Raw genomic sequence first — 20,140 nt, 5'->3', positions numbered from 1 at the left:
GGAGAGGGACATGGATGCTTTGAGCTTGGGTTCACTGCTGGAACTGACAGAAGGCTGTGCAGCTATTGGAGATTATGGGAGCACAAGAAGAGGTGGCATCAGTATAGGTGGTAGGAATCCATGGACACGGTGTCTCTGAGGGGACTCTCTTTTGATTCTCTTTCTTGCCTTGATGGTGCCACCTTTAAGTGCTTTTAAGAGAAAACTGCATGTTGTGTTCATGACAATAAAAAATCTTGTATCTTAATTTCACTGTGCACCTTTTAACCACTTTATTCCACATGACTGCCAGCATCATTTATCTCTGCATGGAAACAACATCTTGCCAACAACGAGATGGAAATGTTACCTGGTGGTATGTGAGTAGTCCATCGTCTGAGTCAGGTGCTGACTGAACTGGCAAATTTTGACACAAGAATCCTAAAAGCAAAGAGATTTCTTTCATACTTCTCCAACAACACACGAGAACCATTTGGGCAGTAACTTGGCAGGAATGGCCTGTTGAATCTGATAAATAGAGACAGAAGTATTAAAGTCACATTCGACTTAAGCCAAACCCCACAGCAAAAGGAATTGCTGGCATTTCTTAATGACCTTCTCACTATTTTAGGGCAATTATGTCATCAGTTTTAATATCAACATAGGTGTTTAAGAAAGATGTAATTCTCAAACTTAAGATCTCCATCCTTAATGTATTTTCAATTTATTCCAAACACTTCACACTTTTCCCTTCACTCCAGAACTTCAAAAATTCTAGGTGCAAATAACAAGAAAATGGAAGGACTCAGCAGGTCAGGCAGCATCCAATGACAGAAAAGTACACCCAACGATTGGGGTTGGGACCCTTTTTTGAGACTAATGTGCGAAGTTGAGATAGCAGTTATAAAAGGTGGCGGGGGGAGGGGGGTTGTAATTTTTAGCTCTCATATTTCACTAATGCAATTCTTGTCACCTGGCAGGAGGTAGTGAGAATAAAAACTCAATAAAGGTGAATCAAATAATTTAAGCCACAAAACAGAAGAACCCAACAAAAAAACTTCACTGCAATTTCCCAGTCAACAAATAAATATACTACTAATGTAGAAACAAAGGATAACATAAATTATTTTGTAACAGTACTCCTTTCCAAAAAAGTAACAACCAATTAACAGTTTCAGAAACTGATCCAAATGTGGATCATCTTTTTCTCATGATCATTTAATTCTTCTCTTAAGTTTATAACTGAAAATATTTTTTTTAAAAAGTGTGAAAGATCAGAAAATATATTTGCCTTTATTTTCTGAAATTAATTCTCCAAACTGAATCTTTTCTGAAAACATTTTCTAATAGGGTTTCTGATTGGTGGGTTTTTATTTTTAGTTAAAAAATATTTAGATTTGTTTTTTGTCCATGGATTTGTATTCAATATTCTCAAAAGAATATTCACAAATTCTGATTTCACATTATAATAGAGCAGGAACAAGAAAAAAAAATAGTGTTAGAGCACCACCCAGTGCCTCAAGCTGAGAATTGGTAGAAGAAAAACAAATAAAATTTTAAGGTTGATTTTGGCCTCTGAAATATGTAGTTCAAAGAGAATGCTCTTTATATAGAGCAGTATATTTATGGAGCAATAAGTTGAATACAAATGGATTGAATTAGTTTCAAGTGTGGCTGCAATTCAGTTTTCAGTGATTGTGCAGCAGATCCTTTAATGGACCACTAGATGGCACTCATGGCCAAATCATTTCAAATCAGCTTGAGCTAGTTATTGTTCAATTGGGTGGAGGTGTATTATGAATGCAAGAGTTCAATACAAAAAGAGTGAATTTTAAAAAAAACCTCTACCACTTATTTCAAATAAGAAATTATACACAAAGCAACCTACTGAAGTTTGGATGCTTTAATATGAATGACAGGTGCAATTAAATTCTTATTTGCTGCATCTTCCTAAGTACCCACAGCTCACAAACAACTATAAACATCATGCAAGAAGAGAAAAAGATAATAGCTATAAAAGAATAAATAGATACATGATGACATAGGGCCAGTTGTGCAAAAAAAATGTGCAAAATCCTTACAGAAGGCACTTGAAAGTAGCAGCAGGTCGAGAGTATGGCCAAGGTGATGTGGGTCTATTATGATGTTGGGTGCCTTTTTAAGGCAATGCCCTGCCTAGAATGAACAACGTTTTCAAATCTAGAATTTTATTTTATTTCCATGGCTGTTTCTTTTCCTTAATTATTCAAAAGCATCTTTGCAATATTCTCCAAATAAGCTTGCAAAGCTTTCTCACAAGGATTGGTGGTAGAAGTTGAACCAATTCATCACCAATCAAAAGAGGTTGGAAATGAGCCATCCCTCAAAATGTTGCAAGCAATGTAAATGCTCTGCTTTGGAGGGTTGCAGCTGGTCTGTCATTGATTTATTCAAGATTGAGATTGATAGAATTTGTGAACATTATGGCAAAGGAAATCAAATGGGAGAGGGTGATGGATCAACTTCTCACTAAATAGAAGACCATGTACAACCCAGATCTGTCATGCTCTGTTTTTATGAATATGGACATTGAAATTCCTGGAGAACTGCTTCATAGAGAGAGAGGCAGCCCAACTTCAGGAATCATTCAAATGTGGTCAACTTATTATGGTCATTAACACTATTCTCTTTCAATAGGTTCACAATTGGAGACAAACATTTAAAATATTCATCTTTATATATTAAAGGAAAAGGCTTTTCTTTTTTTAAATTATCAAATGTGGCAGGATGCTTTATTTGAAATAATTCTCAGTTTGCAAAACAGCAATCCAATACAAATTATTTAGCTCTGAGTATATCAGCACGAGGGCCATTAATGAAGCCATGGCAACTGGGGCAGCCTAAAAATGACACCAACAAATACACTGGAGTAAAACAGGAGTAAAATAGTTTGATGAATGGCTCAAGCCAAAACATTGGTTATGGATCTTTAACTTTGCTATATAAAATACACAGTTTGACCTGCTGAGTCTCTCCAGCATTGTATTTTTAAATCAACAAATACCGTAATGCTCTCCAAAATAAGTAACTGCACTGGTGAACCTGATTAGAAACTGGTGTCTGTAATGAGTTTATATTGTCTGCGCGTGACTGTGGGTTTTCTCCAAGCGCTTCAGTTTCCTCCCATGTTCCAAAGACAAATGGGATTCATAGGTAAATTGTTCACATGGGTGTATTTGGCACAAACTCGTGGGCCAAAAGAGCCTTCTTTCTTCAGCAGTCCCATGAGCACCAGATCCAAGAATAGGTTTGCCATCCTAACTACTGACAAGATGGTGCCTGTGAACACCAACCATCTGACTATCCTGGCAAGTCTACTTGGTCTTATTCTAATGTTTCTCACTGATGCCTAAGCTGACGGCCAACAGTGGCTAGTAACTCCGATATAAACCCATGTTCCTGGAAGGCTGCTACCTGAAAAATTCAAATTTCTTCCTTTATGTAGCTGAAATGGATCTTAAAGTGAATGGGCAAAATCCGCTGAGCTCCTGCTCAGAGAAATTCCTCTCATGCATGCCAAGGAAACAAAGTCCACTGCACAGCATTGTTCTGAAGCCGTACGTTCCATCATCATTCGAAGGCTGCTCTCATTCCAGCTATAAGATTCTGAAGTCTCTATCTGAACGTCAGTAGGGAGAACCAGAGGACTGGAAAACCACCCAGTCAATATCTTATGGAAAAAGAGTGGATGGCAAAAACTTGGTTATGCAGACAGTGGTGAGTGGAATGTGCTTCTGACAGAGGTGATTGACACAGGTACAAAAGGATCTTCTAAGAGACTAATAGGTACATGGAACTGAGAAAAATGTGAGAGTTTTGCAGTAGGGAATTCTAGGCAGTTGCTAGATTAGACATTGTGGGCCAAAGGGTCTGTATTGCACTATAGATTTCTATGTTGTATAGGCTGGATAACTTAACCTCTCAAATGAGAACAACATTAGACTCAATTATTAAGGAGTTAATAGCATAACTTTGGAGAAGCCATAATCAGGTCAAGTTTATTGTCATCCAATTGTACAAGTACAACCCGATGAAACAGCGTTCTCCAGTCCTTGGTGCAAAACTTGCAGACACGTAACCAGACATAACACATTTACAGACAAATAATACAAATGCATGACAAGTATTATATCTATAAAAATAAATATCGTTTTGTACAAATGAGTGCCTCGGGTAGTTAGTGTGATCAGTTCCCCTGGTTGTTCAGCCTTCTCACTGCCCACCCATGGGAAGAAGCTTTTCCTCGGCCTAGTGGTGCTGGCTCTGATACTCCTGAATATTTTCCTGACAGGAGCAGCTAAGAGATGTCATGTGCTAGGTGGAAGGGGTACTCAATGATTTTGCACGATTCCAGTACATTCAGGCAAGATCTCAGTAATTCACGTCGATGGGAGGTGGAGGGGGGGGGGGGGAGGGAAGGAAAACTCCAGCGATCCTCTCTCCCACACCTATGGTCCTATGGATTGATCCATTTTGCTACAGGAATATACCAAACTCAGATGCAGCCAGCCAGGATGCTCTCGATAGAGATCCTAGAGAAGGTTGAGATAATGGTGGCTGGTAGCCTTGTCTGCTTCAATCTTCTCAGGAAGAAAAGTCACTGTAATGCCTTCCTGACAAGTGAGATGTTGAACGTCTACAATAGGTCACTAGTTAAGTGACCTCCAAGGAACAAAGTGCACTCTTTATTAGAGTTGTTGATGTTAAGTGGAGGGTGGTTGTTCCCAGTCCTCCTGAAGTCCATTATCACCTCCTTCGTCTTGTCCACATTGAGGCTCAACCTCGTTACACTCACACAAGATTTTTCACCTCTTCTCTGTGGTGCGATTCATCGTTGTTGCTGATGAGGCCGACTACTGTTGTGTCATCTGCAAACTGGACACTGCTGAAGCTGGATCTGGCGATGGAGTCATGGGTCAGAGTTAGCATGGGCTCACGGCGTGAAAGTCATGTCTGACAGATTTGATAGAAAAATTATCAGCAAGAAAGGATAGAAGGATATCCTGTATAAGCTGTTGTATGGGACAATTCTGCACAAGACCACCTACCTAAATCTGGCACTTACCACTGACCAGTAAATGCTATTAAAAGCAAATCACAATACCATAATGACAAATGATTATTTAAAGATTTACATTTTATTTGTATATTTTAAAATAAACCTGTTGGCTCCTGTAACAGGGTGGTTGAAGCCTGTAGAAAGCCAACGGCTGTTGGTCCGGGTGAATGGACTCCACAGAGGAGTGCTGAGACTTCACTAATAACTAATGGGGAATGCACAAGATTGCATTGGAGATGGCAGCAGTGTTGAGACTTCACCATCAAGAATATTAGACCATGCGTACAGGACGCACTGTGACAGAGTATTTAGAGGTGGCTCGGGAGGAATTGTTAGAGCAGCTTGCACACACACATTTTAAAACACACAATATTTGCAGGACTTTTGCAGAATGCTTTTTGCAAAAATGCAACAAAGTAGCAATGGCAGCAGCTTGCCTGGGAGAGCATGTGATCTTTGCAGGCAGGAGCAGAACAGTTTTGCTCTCAGAGAGGAGAGACATAGAAATCAGTTCCAGAAGGACAAAGTTGGCAAACTTTGGAAGGCTGCTGGTCAAAGGAGAAGACTCGCAGTCTGAGGTGACCTGAAAGAAAGAGGATCATCTGGAGAACCCTGAAGGGGGCAAGTTTCGTCAGCAAGATTGATTGAGAAGGAATCAGTTGTAGATGTCCTGGAAAAGGACTCTCTCTCTCTCTCTCTCTCTCTCTCTCTCTCTCTCTCTCTCTCTCTCTCTGAAAACCAGCAAGAACCCTCCTGAGTGGTAACCATTTGCCAAAGACTGGTGAACTTTGTTAATGCTAACTTCTGTGCACAGTACAAGAATGGCCTACAACCAGTGAGATTGGACAGTGATCCAAAGAACTTTTCTAATCTTAAACATACATTACACACACCTGCGCTTAGTATTAGAGGGGGAATTAAGTGGGTTAGGTAGGTTAAGTAATAAGTTAAAGTTTAAATCTGTTTTCTTGTTCAAATATAATAAAAAAAACTACTTTTGTTTAAATAACCCTGTGTGTAGTCCATATCTATTGCTGCTAGTTTTTGGGGTCTTCTGAACTCCATAACAGCACCTTTCACCACACCACCCCCCCCCCCCATCCCCACCCTATGATTTTAAGGTGAAATTTTAAAGTTTCGAGGATCGTCCTATGCAACGTCATATACATTATTTGGATTTTCAAAAGCCATTTGAAGACCTTAGAATAGTTGCTGGTAATAGAAACAATCAATGAAAGACACACCTCTCTCCCTTTACCACTTCACCTGCCCCACTGTGAAGAGTGGCATACAGATTAAGTGTTATGGAGTCATCACGGCTTTGAAGAAGTGGGCCATTGATGAAGCGATGGCTGTCCTACTTCACTGATGGGGTGGCCCAGTTGGCGTAGTGGTTAGCACAATGCCTTTACAGCGCCAATGGGTGGATCTGAACCAGGATTCGAAACCCATGCTGTCGGTAAAGAATGTGTATATTCTCCCCGAGTCTGTGTGCATTTTCTTTGGTGGCTCCGGTTTCCTCCCACCATTGAAAATATACCAGGGGTGTACATTAACGGGGTGCAATTTGGGCAGCACGGACTCCTACACCGAAATGGCCTGTTACTGTGCTGGATGTCTAAAATGAAATTAAAATGATACATCTGTTATCCGTCGCTATGCTCAGACTGTTGCAATCTGTTGAGAGAGGCACACTCAGTATAACTGCTACCCCTCCCGACAGAGAAATGGAAAGGATGTCTGGAAGGCATTGCATTGAGTCAACTTTAATTACACCCTAATTACACTATTGCTGTTGCTTCTGAGCATCTTCTGGGCCGCCCCATCAGCACTGACCTCCCCCACCACATTGCCTTCTCGCAGAATTCTGGCCACATGATCAATGGCTTTCGCCCCTGGATCTTCTTTTCCGTTACCAGTCGAAATGGGCTAGGTTTGGGTTGTTCTCCTATGCCTTGCTATTCCTCCACTAGGACATGAACTTCAGTTGACTGACTCGATCTACTTGTGCCCTGATGTAGCTGTTGCAGCCTCAGGTATGCTGATCATCCAACTCATTGTCTGTTCCAGAAGATTTATCTAGAAGCTGGACCACAACTGAACTCAACCTCAATTTTATTAACTTACAATGGCTCTTTTCCCCTTAATATCCTTAACTGATAGAGTCAGAAAGAAGTCTGCAACACTAAAGGTCCCGACACTTCTATATTCACCCATGCAGCATTGGCAAATATACCTGCAGTAAAGTATAGAGAACAAGTCAAAGCAAAAAAAAACATTTTGATTCTGTTTTTAACTGAATTGATGTTCCACTGTTGCCAGGGTCAGATACAAACTTTGCTCCCTGAATCATCGTCCCAGGCCTAAATTAACAACTTTGCCTCCACTGTTTCAAAGATTAAGATCTGTTGAAATGGTACACATAATGTCATTATCCTAAATAAGCAGAAATGCTTCTCTTAAGTTGTTAAAATCTTTTCTCATTAATGCACTACTCTCTTCTACAAGCCAAGTCAGAACTGGTGCTGAGGCTTAATGCCACACTTGCAACAAACTTTCTGGTAAGAAGTGCACAAGAAATTAACTGTGCTGAGATTTAGTCCACAAACAGCATCGGAACAGGTATGTTATGGAGGACTAGATGTTAATATCCCTTATTACATTCCTGAGACTTTCTGCCTTCACTCTGTGAGGTAGCCAAGTGAGTAGTGACATCTTCTGGGTTATCAAGTGGGCGCCCTCCTACCTCAGTGTTTCCTGCTCAAAAAACTGTGAACTGCTTAATCACTTTTGGAAGATTTTCATGGAAGTTTAAACCTTTAAATGAACAAATTCTTCAAAGAATCAATCATTCTGTTACCTGTCATTGTCATGCTCAAAGTTCCAGCAGGACTGCAGTCTCCATTGAGATTTTTACTGCATTCATCACTGTTCAGCACTTTCACTTGTGCAAAGTAATCATTTGTGTCTCGTGGTTTTATTTCGTTGATAATTTTATGCAAATTCTCAGCAGTCTCTATTTAGGAAACATAGTTACGATCATTGTTTGATGACCCTTGTGTGCACAATATAAAGTAATGGTTACTGATGTATTGTTGCATCACTAAGCACACTCCGCTCAGATCTTGTACCAAGACCTTTTGAAACCAACTTCACACTTTATCAACTCAAATGGCCAGATCAACCTGGCTTTTGCAAGTGGCCCCAATCAAAACTACTGATGTTTGGATGTTGATACAGCAATGTCCCAGACATAAACACTGAAATTTAAATGACTAAACTCATCTGTTTCCTCCAACACCAAATTCCAGATGAATCCTAGTGGCAGTGTCTAGTCTTGTTGGAATTCCCCAACATTTTAATCTCCTCCTGACACAAAACTCAAGGTTCCCTTTAGAACTGACGCATGATTCAATCTGCATTGTGAAAGGCTAAATTCATATGCACTGAATTCATAATATATTTATGGCAATGGTTACAAGGATAGCAGTATGTACTCCCCAAATTTCAGGATTCAGGCCTAAGGGCGACTTCTGCATCTGGATCCTTGACTTCCTATCCAATATACTGCAATCAGTGAAGTCAGTGGGCAACATCTCCAAGATGTTCTCAAGAATGTGAACTCAGTCTCCTCCTATTATCCCTTCTACACTGCCAAATATTTCCAATTCCATCTTCAAATTCACTGACAACACCACAGTTATAAGCCAAGCCAGGTTACCAAATAATGATGAGATAAAATACAGGCATGGTGCCAAAAAACCTTCCCCAATTAGATAAGGGAGATTATCATCAACTTCAACACAGTAATGGATTATAGTCTAGTAATAGATAGCTTCAAGTTCATGGGAGTAAACATCTCCAATAACCTGCCCTGAACTAATCATGTTGATGGAACAGTCAAGAAAGCACACCGATGTTTCTACTTTCTTAGAAGACTAAGGAAGTTTGGTCCGTCCCCCAACAACTTCTACAGTATACCATTCAAAGCATTCTTGCTGTGGACGTATTTCAGTGTGATATCGGAACTGCTCTGCTAAAGATCAGGTGAAGCTGCCAAAGGTAGAGCATATAGCATCGAATATTATCCAACCTTCCCTCCCATGGATTCCATCTACATCTCTCACTTCCTATGCAGACAAGATAATAAAGGACCCAACACACCCCAGAGCCTTGAGAGTGCAAAATCACACACCAACAGATTTAAAGACAGTTTCAACCCTGCAGCCATCACGCTCATGAATGAACCCCACAACAGTGCTATCAACCTGACCTTGCTTCGCACTAATTGATTTAATTTTTTTTTAAACTCTATACTCATATGCTCTTATCCTTCTCCCTTATATTAAGAGTTAGCCCGACGTCTGCTCACAAAAGCATCCTTTACACTTTATTAGGTATAATGTGACAAATAAACTCAACTCAGCTAATGATTTGGCACTGACTAGAAGATCTGCTGTGATTTTCTACCTTTATTGATTTAAATAGCTTACCAAGATCTGTGTCCATTGGAATTAACCCTTCTGGTGAGGAGCTCTGACAAATAGGAGATACCACATCTGAGAGATGGAAGGCCATTAAAATCAGCTCTTCTACAATCTTTCTCCATTCTGATATTTTTGTGACAGACCTGAAAATAAATTATTGAAAAGCACTGTTAATGTTAACAATATAGCTATTTGTCTAAGCAATTTGGCCATTAGTGCCTCATGCTGGTTTAAGGATTCAGTCTGTTGATTACATGTCCACATCAGCCCTTTAAAGTGAATCCAAATATTAACTTGCACTATCTGCAACTCACATATTGAATCAAATTAAAAACCACATTCTTCATACAAATGACAAGTGATTTTTTTTTAAATCACAACACTGGAGCAAATTATCTGCCATTCCTCTTGACAACTGCTGATTGGATTTTATTAAACAGGAGCAGTAGACTTCACCTATCATGTGGCGTGGCTGTAAAATAAAACATCCATGTTTCAAACATGCCTGCTACTAATGGACACAAAGGCTAATCATAAGGAAAAGGCTCACCCCAAATAAAGTGGGATGCTTGTAAATTCCCTGCTTTAGAAATACTAGAAATTAACGTGGCCTCAAGTATGAGTCATACAAAAGACAAATTGATGGAACAGTTTAAATGTGGTATTGAATCTTCCATGGTGTGGAGCAGTAAGGCAAAAGGTCAGACAATTTTATTCAGGCCCACTTTTTCAAGTTCAAGTTTATTATCATCTGACCCTCATGAACACCTGACAAAACAGCACTTCTCCAGACCACGGCGGTCACACAATCACACAGTACACAGAACATAATAATCACATCTATAAATAAAGATACAATTTAATATACATACAAATATTTTGGAATGCTTTACTCATTTATAGGATATTGTTCTAGAATCTCATAGCCTGTGAGAAGAAGCTATTTCCCAGCCTGCAGACCTTATATTGATGCTCCTTGATGGCAGTGGGTCAAAGATTCTGTGGGCTGGATCAAAAGCTATAATCCTCAGCCCTATTTAAGTAACAAGTAAATATCATCTACAGAGAAAAGGGAGACACCAGTGATCTCCTTGGCCATTTTAATGATCCTCTGTATTGACTTCAACTTTGCAGCTATCATATCACAGGACAGGACACTCTCAATTGTGCATCTGTATAAAGTTGTTAAGATGGGGACTGGTAGCTTTTCCTTTGTCAACTTTATAGGGAAGTCTAGGTGCTGCTGCACCTTCCTGACTAATGGGGAAGTGTTGTGGGTCCAGGATACGTCATCTTTAATATGCACACCATGGAACTTTATCCTCTCCATTCTCTTCAAGACAGAACCACTGATGTATAATGGAGAATGGTCACCCTCCATCCCCCTGAAGTCAATAATCATCTCCATCGTCTTGTCCATATTGAGAGTCAGGTTGCTTATCCCGCAGAAATGTACAAGCCTCCCAACCTCCTGTCTGTGAGCTGATTCATCATTGTTGCTGAAGAGGCCAATTACTGTTGTGACATCCACAAACTTGATGATTCTGTTTGAACTCAATCTGACAATAAGCCAGCAATGTGAACACTTGCACGCTGAGCACACAGCCTGAGGTACTCCAGTGCTCAGTGTGATGGGACTTGAGATTTATCTTCCAATCTGGTCTGATTGTGATCTTCGGACAAGAAGCCCAGAATCTAGTTGCAGAGAGGGGTACTGAGTCCCATCAAGGTCAGATTATCCACCAGTCTCTGAAATATGATCTTTTTGAACTCTGAACTGAAGTCAATGAACAACAGCCTAGCACATGAGGCATCATTCTCTAGTTGGGTCAAGATGGAGTGGAGGGTCAGGGCTACTGCATCCTTAGTGGATCAATTTGGAGGGTAGACAAACAGGAATGGGTCCAATGTTGCAGGAAGGTACAATCTGATGTGCTCCATTATTAGTTGCTCAAAGCACTTCATGATCGTAGAGTCACCGTCACTTGTTACAAACCCAAAGGACCCATAAACCCAGCAGCAATAGGTATTCACCAAGACAAATGGTTACTTAAACAAAAGTTGCTTTTAATTATCTTTAAACATGAAAACAGAATCAAACTTTAATTCCTCTATTGACTTACTTTAACCTAACAACCCTCTTCTAATTCTAAGCGCACGTGTATATAATGTGTGTGTGTAAGTTCGGAAAAGTTCTTTGATTCACAGTCCAATCTCACTTCTCATTCCTCCAAGTTCACTGGTTGCAGGCAATTTTTATACTGTGCACAAAATTTAACATTTATAAAGTTCACCAGGCCTTGGGGCTTGAAAGGTAAATGGTTACTGCTCAGGAAGGTTCTTGTTGGTTTTCAGAGAGAGATTTGTTGTACGATGACATCCACAACTGATTTACTTCCATCAGCCACTTCTGTGTCTTGCTGACAAAACTTGCTCCTTCAGGGTTCTCCAGATGACAACCTCTCTTTCAGGTCACCACAGAGTTCCTTTTTGTTTCTCTTATTCCACGTGAAACATTAGACAGTCAGTCCTCTCCTCTTGCATGACCCACAAGGGCTTTGACCAGGCTGAACCATGAACACACAACCTGTCTTCCAAATGGCACTTTCCACAAGCTTGCCAGCTTGTCCTGTTCCAGTCCCAGCTGCTGTCGCTGACTGTAACATTGTAGAACTGGTGTGTGTGTGTGTGTGTCTCTCTCTCTCTCTCTCTCTCTCTCTCTCTCTCTCGGAGAAAAAGCCTGTTTGACTCTCTCTGCTTGCAAAACCACATGACCCTCTTAGACCAGCAAGTTCTTTTCCATATAGAAAGCTGCCCTGACAAGCTTTTTCATCTGTTGCATTTTTGTAAACAATAATCCATTAGTGAAATCTCTCAGGTACTCTCCAAAGCTCTTTCAAAGGCTCAGAGGCCCCGACATGTCTAGCATTAGCAGAGCTCCAGTATTTTAAATAAGATCTGTTTTAAAGTGTTTGTATGTAACCTACTCTAACAAACCCTGCTCCAATTTATCTCCCAAAAACGTATCTATATACTCTGTCACATACTGGGCAGTAGTCATTTAGTCCATCACTCTCTTGGGCACCAGGATGATGGTGGCTGCCTTGAACCCTGCTGGGACAGTGGATTGCTGCAGTGAGCTGTTGAAGATGTCCATTAGGAAGCCTGTCAGCTGGGCCGAAGTCCTTCAGCACCTGACCAGATAGGTTATCTGGTCCTGCTGCTTTGTGTGGGTTCACCCTGGATAGAATCTTCCTCACAGCCATGGCGATGCAAGATGCCTGTTTCTTTGGCAGGGAAAGGGGGGGGGGGGGGTGTTGGGAGGGTATTTCTTTAGTGTCACGTTGTTTTTCTTATCAAACGATGCATAGAAGATACTCAACCTGCCAGAAAGGAGGTATCATTGTTGCTGACCCAGAGCTGACTTGTAGCCAGCTGTAGTTTGAATACCCTACCACATGTCACACATGTGTCCGCAGGTTCTTTATGCATACCCATGTTTTGCCTTCTTGATTGCATGCGATTATTTGCTGATCTTAAAGTCTTGTCAGCTGACCAGAAGGCAGCATTCCAAGCTCTGAGCCATGCACGATCAGCCGCATCTAGCCATGGTTTCTCATTGCCCTTGATGTGTAGCATTTGATCACCGGAACATACGCAATGCACTTGCCTACATGGCTGGTCAATGAGCTCATATATTCACTAATGTTGATGTGGTGATTGCAACTGGTTGCCTCCTTGAATCTGCCCCAGTCTGCGTTTTCGTAGAGGCCCTGAAGCACCATTCTGGCTTCCTCTGGCCAGGCCTCTACAGGGATTTGCAAAATGGAAATGTGATCTGAATATATGAAATTGGAACTTTATTTGATGAGGAAAGGCGGACAAAATATTCTTGACTAATTTCACATTTACTTTGTGTTGACTCTCAGTGAAGCAGTAATAGGTAACTTCTAACACGGCCACTCTAGGTGAAATAATGTAGGTTTGGACTTCATGTTGCAATAAAAAATGCTTTCACGTTTAATAGTTATTGGTAAATGCTTACCTTTCTGAAAAAAAACATTTAAAAATGGACAAAAACTGACATAAAAAATTTCCTTATCTATGGACATGGAAAGTGGCAATCCAGTAAGGTGCTAATAAGCAAGATGACTTACTTTAGAGAAAGTCGCTGCAGAGCTCCAATGATGCAATGAACTCTTCCATACAAGGGGTTAGAAGCTGCTGCACGCACCAAAGATTTTTCAGCTTGTCTTATTTCATTTGACAGACAGTAGAGCAGATGCCTAATCACTGGAAATTTAGAAGATAAAATTAAAAGCAGATGAAACCAAAAGATCCAATAATTAACTCTTTTCATATTCAGAAGTCTATTCCATTTCTCATGCATGTGCTTGAACACTTCTGTACATTTAGCTGATGAGATTTAAAACCCAAAAGCACTGAGATTCTGAAATGGGTTGTTCTTAGGAGGCTCATTTCGTGTAACTGATGTTGCATTTTTGAAATATTTCTGTACATTGCAGAACTTTAGCAGCAACATATATTGACTAAGAATTTGTTTTAAATGGTTACCAACAAGAAGTTAAATGCTTCAAAAAAAAAAAAACAAAAATGTGCAGCCACATTCTACAATAATATACTCAGGAGTACACTCAACAAAGTAAACAGCTTTTGCCACTAAAGTTTTAAGCCTTTAAAAAAACATTCATGTCCATTTCCCCCAAATGATTAAAATAAGTATTGGACTGTATATCATCATTATTAAGGGATCTCATCTCCAGGAAAAGAAGCCCTCAATTAAGTCTCCATTCTGCAACTTCAGGGTCAGGAGAGACCGGAAATCAGCCTCAGTGTCGCAGTCTGCTCAAGATAATATAACTGTTCCACAGTGGTTAAAGACAAATATGTAAACATTGCAAAAATAGTAACACAACCACAGTGTGTGGAATGAGTGAACGCTCAATAAAAATGAGTGAGATCCATCAGGAATAAAGCACAGATGCAATTATGGAACAGATGCTCAGCAGTCAGTGAATAATCAATGAAAGTAGATCGATGAGCCAGCAAGAAGAATTGCAATTGCTGATCAGTAGAACCAAATCCAGCGACAGTGATTCAAGTAACCCAAGCAACAACTTTAAAGGCAAGTGTACATCACCCTCTCTATTTCAATTAGGAAATATAATTTAAAGATCTGAGGCCCTCCCAGACCCAGGGCTTACAATTACAACAATCCCTCATTTTATCTCTGCTATACTGCAGCTTCTACAGCCTGGAGAAAATTAAAATCTTTTCTCAAGTCCTCGCAATTTATTTCATCTCCTAAGGAAAGAAAAATAAATTACATGCAAAAGGTTTTAAGAGTTCAAGTTTTTCCAAAACTTAAAATGACAAACAGGTCAAAATGCCAAAAGACAAAAAAAATTACAATCCACAACATCTGCAATTATGACTTCAATACCTATCTTATGAATTCATGAAAGAAATTGTTACATTCTGGTTTATATTGTCATCTACACACAAATACATCCTTAGAGTTTACCTTTTTTTGGTAAATTAACATTTTGAGACACACTGTCATTCTGTTACTGTTGCCACAAACAATGTAACCCCATCACCCCCTCGCTGATGGTTACAATATTCTGAAGGGACTATTTTTCACGACTCCCTGGCTTCATGTCAGTCTGGACATTTCCTTCCATGGCACCTTTCCATGCAACTGCAACAGATGCAACACTTGCCTTTTTTATCATCCCAGCAACCATAGGCTACTTCGACACAAAGCAACAATTCCATAGAACCATAGAACGCTACACCACAGAAAGCAGGCTATTATGCCCATCTATTCTGTGCCATAGAACGCTACACCACAGAAAGCAGGCTATTATGCCCATCTATTCTGTGCCATAGAACGCTACACCACAGAAAGCAGGCTATTATGCCCATCTATTCTGTGCCATAGAACGCTACACCACAGAAAGCAGGCTATTATGCCTATCTATTCTGTGCCAATCTATTCTAGACCCATTGATCTGCTCCAAAACCATAACCCTCCATCCATGTATGTATCCAATTTATTCTTAAAACTCAAGATGAAGCCAACATTGACCACATCAGATGGCAGCCCATTCCACACTCCCACCACTCCCTGAATGAAGAACTTTCCCCTAATGTTCCTCCTAAACCCTTCCCCTTTAAGCTTAAAACTATGACCTCTCCCTCAATCTAAGTGGAAAAAAAGCCTACTCGCATCCATTCTGTCTATACCTCTCAATCTTGTAAACTTCTATCAAATCTCCCCTCATTCTTCTTCACTCCAAAGAATTAAGTCTTAACCGGTCTAATCTTTCCGTGTAACTCAACTCCTGAAGACCTGGCAACATCCTAGCAAATCTTCTCTGCATGCTTTTAATCTTATGGACATCCTTTCTGTAGTTACATGACCAGAACTGCACACAATATTCCAAATTTGGCCTCACCAATGTCTTAAACAACTTTTCTTTTGAAAATATTTTATTGATGTTTACATTATGCAAAATTGAACAGTACGGTCATATATTGTCATGTACAATTCAAAAGAAAAAAATCTTATAATTTAAAACCCCTACCACTAAGCAAGGTTAAAAGCTGACAACAACAACCTGGAGATGGACAGCACAGCTCCAAAGCTTCAGAACAACCCCAATCCTTTACGTTATAAATAAGCTCCACGTCTTTTGAAAGTTAATATTTGACTCTTTAATGGCATATCTAATTTTTTTTCTAAACTTAAACAAGATATAACAATTGATTATGTGTAGGTGAAGTATTGTCTCTCCATTTAATCAAAATTGCACATCTGACCATCAATGAAGTAAAAGATAAAATTCAGTTTTGAGTTGGAGTCAGTAAAACATCATCATCTTGAAAAACAACTTCAACATAAAATCCCAACTCATACTCAATAATTTGATTTATAGCCAAAAGCTTTCTTTTCAACCCTGTCCCCTGTAATGTCACCTTCAGGGAACAATATCTGTATTCCCAGATCTCTTTGCTCCTCCACACTCCTCAGAGCCCTACCATTTGCTGTGTAGGTCTTATCTTAGTTTGCCCTTCTAAAATTATCATCTCACACTTGTCTGCATTAAACTTCATCTGCCATTTTTTGGAGAGGTCCAGATCCCTCTGCAAGCGTTGAAAATCTTCCTCACTGTCCACAACGCCTCCTATCTTTGTGTCATCATCAAACTAGCTGATCCAATTCACCACATTATCATCCAGATCATTGATGTATACAACAAACAACAATGGTCCCAACACTAGTCACAGACCTCCAGTCTGAGAACCAACCGGCCACTACCACTCTCTGTTTTCTCCCACACAATTTACAACCCCTCCATGGATACCTAGTGTCTTAACCTTCTGAGCTAACCTCCCATGTGGGATCTTTCAAAGGCTTTATTAAAGTCCATGTAGATAATATTTACAGCCTTTCCTTCATCTACCTCCTTGGCAACTTCCTTGAAAATCTATGCAAGATTCTTTAAACACGATCTACCATGCACAAAGCCATGCTGACGGTCCTTAATCAGCCCATGGCTGTCCAAATACCTATATACCTTGTCTGTCAGAACTCCTTCCAATAATTTACGTCAGGCTCACTGGCCTATAATTACCTAATTTATTTTTTGAGCCTTTTTTAAGCAACAAGACAATATGAGCTACCCTCACCCGTGGCTAACCTCACCTGTGGCTAACCTCACCTCACCCGTGGCTAACCTCACCCGTGGCTAGGGATGTTTTGAAATTCACCTGTACTTCTTCCAATTCAGTTCTCACAATTTAGCTTATTGAACTTTGAAGAAACTAAAAGCAAATTGATTTGCTGAAAGCCTTTTATCTGTCGTCATGGTGACTGCCCTTTCACTCTCCTGTCACTTCAATTCTCCATGCTCATTCCACTGTGACTTTATTGGCCTCTTGCACAGTTCTAATAAGATCAGAGTACGCTCAAGGAAGTGTCTCATCTTGCAATATTGGAAATGTCAGACTGAGCACCTTAATAGTGTTTGGCAATTACCTTCTGCAGACCTTATTTTCTCACAGGCTGTCTTTGAAGAGAATTTTATTTTGTGTTACAGTGGCCTGTCACAGAATTTTAAAGAAAGGGGAACAGAAACAATGATCAGAAATTAAAGTCTAGTTATCCTGTATCTGATACCTTGGTGCTACTGAAGACTGGGTTTTTCTGCAAGATACTTTCGAACAATGGTTTTCAAATTGCCCCCCTAACATACACTCCATCTTAAGCAATCCCTTTGTTATGTGCTCTGTGATTGGTAAGGGATTGCTTAAGGTGGTATGTGAGTGGACAGAAAAAGTTTTGAAAAATACTGTTTTAATTGTACCTAATTGACTCGTTATGTGCATGGTTTCATAACTCCAAAGGAAATGGACCAATGTGAATTTTTCTCAAGCAAAATATTTCAGTAACAATTGAGTCTCAAGCTGTAATTCTCAACCTTCTCTCCCACTCACACACCTTAAGCAATCCCTTACAGAGCACTTATGGCATAGAGATTGCTTAAGGTGGAATGTGAATGGGGGGGGGGGCAGTTTGAAAACTACTGCTTTAGAACATTACAGCATAATACAGGCCCTTCAGCCCACAATATTATGCCAACCTGAAAAATTTATTCCACAACCACCTACCTTACATCCGTAACCCTCTATTTTTCCTTGTATCCATGTGCCTATTGAAAAGTCTTTTGAATGTTCCTATTATACCAGTGTTCTCCTCCATTATCCACAGAAATCCCATTCCAGGCAAACCTGATATCTCCCGAAAAATTTCTCCACTCACACAAATGCCCTCTGGTATTTGCTATTGTTGCCCTGGAAAAAGGTGCTGACTGTCCACCCTACCTAAGCCCCTCATAATTTTATACACTTCTATTAAATCTCCTTTCTTCCTTTGTCGCTCCAAAGAGAAAAGCCTTAGGTCTTTCAACCTTGCTCCATGAGACATGCTCGCCAATCCAGGCAACAGCCTAGTAAATCTCCTCTGCACCATATCCAAAGCATCAGCAAAATCTAACCACACACTTTCAGTCAGTTTTGTACAAGCACTGCATGTCTGACTCATCTAGGATTATCCTGTTACAACTCCAAGAGTCATTTGATAAAACTCAAAGAATCATTCCAAAATGTATGGAGTTATGTTAATTGGTCAAGTGGATATATTTGGAAAGTGCAGGTTCATGGGCTAGAAGGCCCTGTTACTGTGCTATAATCGCTGAATAAAAATAGGTTTTTTTTAATATATTATAAAAGCCTAATAGCCTGAATATACAGGAATGTATATACAGGAAAGGACAGGACTTGGAGGGGAGACTGCCAAGGAACACCAGATGCTGTAGGTTTCTGAGGGACGCTGGACAAGGTGGTGACTCTCTATCTGCCTTACAGTAGAATGTAACGGTATGTTACATTTTAAATTTAGTATTATGCAACAATATGGAACCTTTATCATGAATTTTGTGGTCACCTTTTAGCATTCTGTTTCCTGCATTCCAAGTTTTAAGATTTAACATTACCATGGGAAGTGTTATGTACCACAACAGCAATAGAAATTAGCCCAGATAGTGTAAGATCTAAAATAATATTTTTAATTATTAATTAACAATGATACAAAACCTTATCTACATTTATCTAAATTAACTCTCAAGCCACTACAGCTCAAGGCCCAATTCTCAAAAGGCAGTTCACAGTTCAGTTTCAGAAATTCAGTGTTGACACATAGGCCTGAAATCGATGGATGCGACACCCAGGCCTTCGATGGATGCGACACCCAGGCCTTCGATGGATGCGACACCCAGGCCTTCGATGGATGCGACACCCAGGCCTTCGATGGATGCGACACCCAGGCCTTCGATGGATGCGACACCCAGGCCTTCGATGGATGCGACACCCAGGCCTTCGATGGATGCGACACCCAGGCCTTCGATGGATGCGACACCCAGGCCTTCGATGGATGCGACACCCAGGCCTTCGATGGATGCGACACCCAGGCCTTCGATGGATGCGACACCCAGGCCTTCGATGGATGCGACACCCAGGCCTTCGATGGATGCGACACCCAGGCCTTCGATGGATGCGACACCCAGGCCTTCGATGGATGCGACACCCAGGCCTTAGGGGGAATTATCAGTTCATGAAGTGGGTGAAAGAGACAAGGGATGACAGAAAGTTTATAAACTCAAAACCCTGGTTGAGGTGCTTCCAGTGAAATGTCCTTTTAAGATGAGTGACACCAAAAACTCCCCTCTTCTTTGGCGTAGGGGACATGAAGCAAGTGATACTCACAAAGCTTCCAAAACCCTTTTTGTGGGTCAGTAGAATTCAAGTAACCCTCACAATGGTTCCCAATCCAAATGCAATATTTCTTCAGCTTCCAGAATCCTTTCCATGGGTCAGCCGATCAAAGTGACCTTCACTTTTTGGTCACAGAGTGGTATTCTCATTCCCCTATAATCTGGAGAAACGGACAGTTTGACTATAACCACACATGAGGCCACAGTCAGCACAGTAT

General features: G+C 40.4%; 1 protein-coding gene across 8 annotated transcripts in view; it reads right to left on the bottom strand.

Moving 5' to 3' along the window:
* thada (THADA armadillo repeat containing) overlaps positions 1–20,140 on the bottom strand; it is a 466,325-nt gene that overhangs the window by 384,960 nt on the left and 61,225 nt on the right. For 7 of the 8 annotated variants that reach the window (XR_011355652.1, XM_069931122.1, XM_069931123.1 and 4 more), the window contains exons 17-20: positions 13,722–13,857; positions 9,571–9,707; positions 7,938–8,093; positions 350–507 (exon numbers count right to left, since the gene is read on the bottom strand). Coding sequence is in view for 7 of the 8 variants with exons in the window: in XM_069931122.1 (XP_069787223.1) it covers positions 350–507; positions 7,938–8,093; positions 9,571–9,707; positions 13,722–13,857 (587 nt within the window). In the remaining variant the exon portion in view is untranslated. The remainder of the gene's footprint in view (positions 1–349; positions 508–7,937; positions 8,094–9,570; positions 9,708–13,721; positions 13,858–20,140) is intronic. The other variant, XM_069931124.1, reaches the window with a different exon arrangement.

Source organism: Narcine bancroftii, chromosome 4, assembly GCF_036971445.1.
Source record: "Narcine bancroftii isolate sNarBan1 chromosome 4, sNarBan1.hap1, whole genome shotgun sequence".
NCBI classification, from domain to species: domain Eukaryota; kingdom Metazoa; phylum Chordata; class Chondrichthyes; order Torpediniformes; family Narcinidae; genus Narcine; species Narcine bancroftii.
The sequence above is the reverse complement of the archived record's forward strand: the minus strand, read 5'-3'. Positions and strand labels throughout refer to the sequence as shown.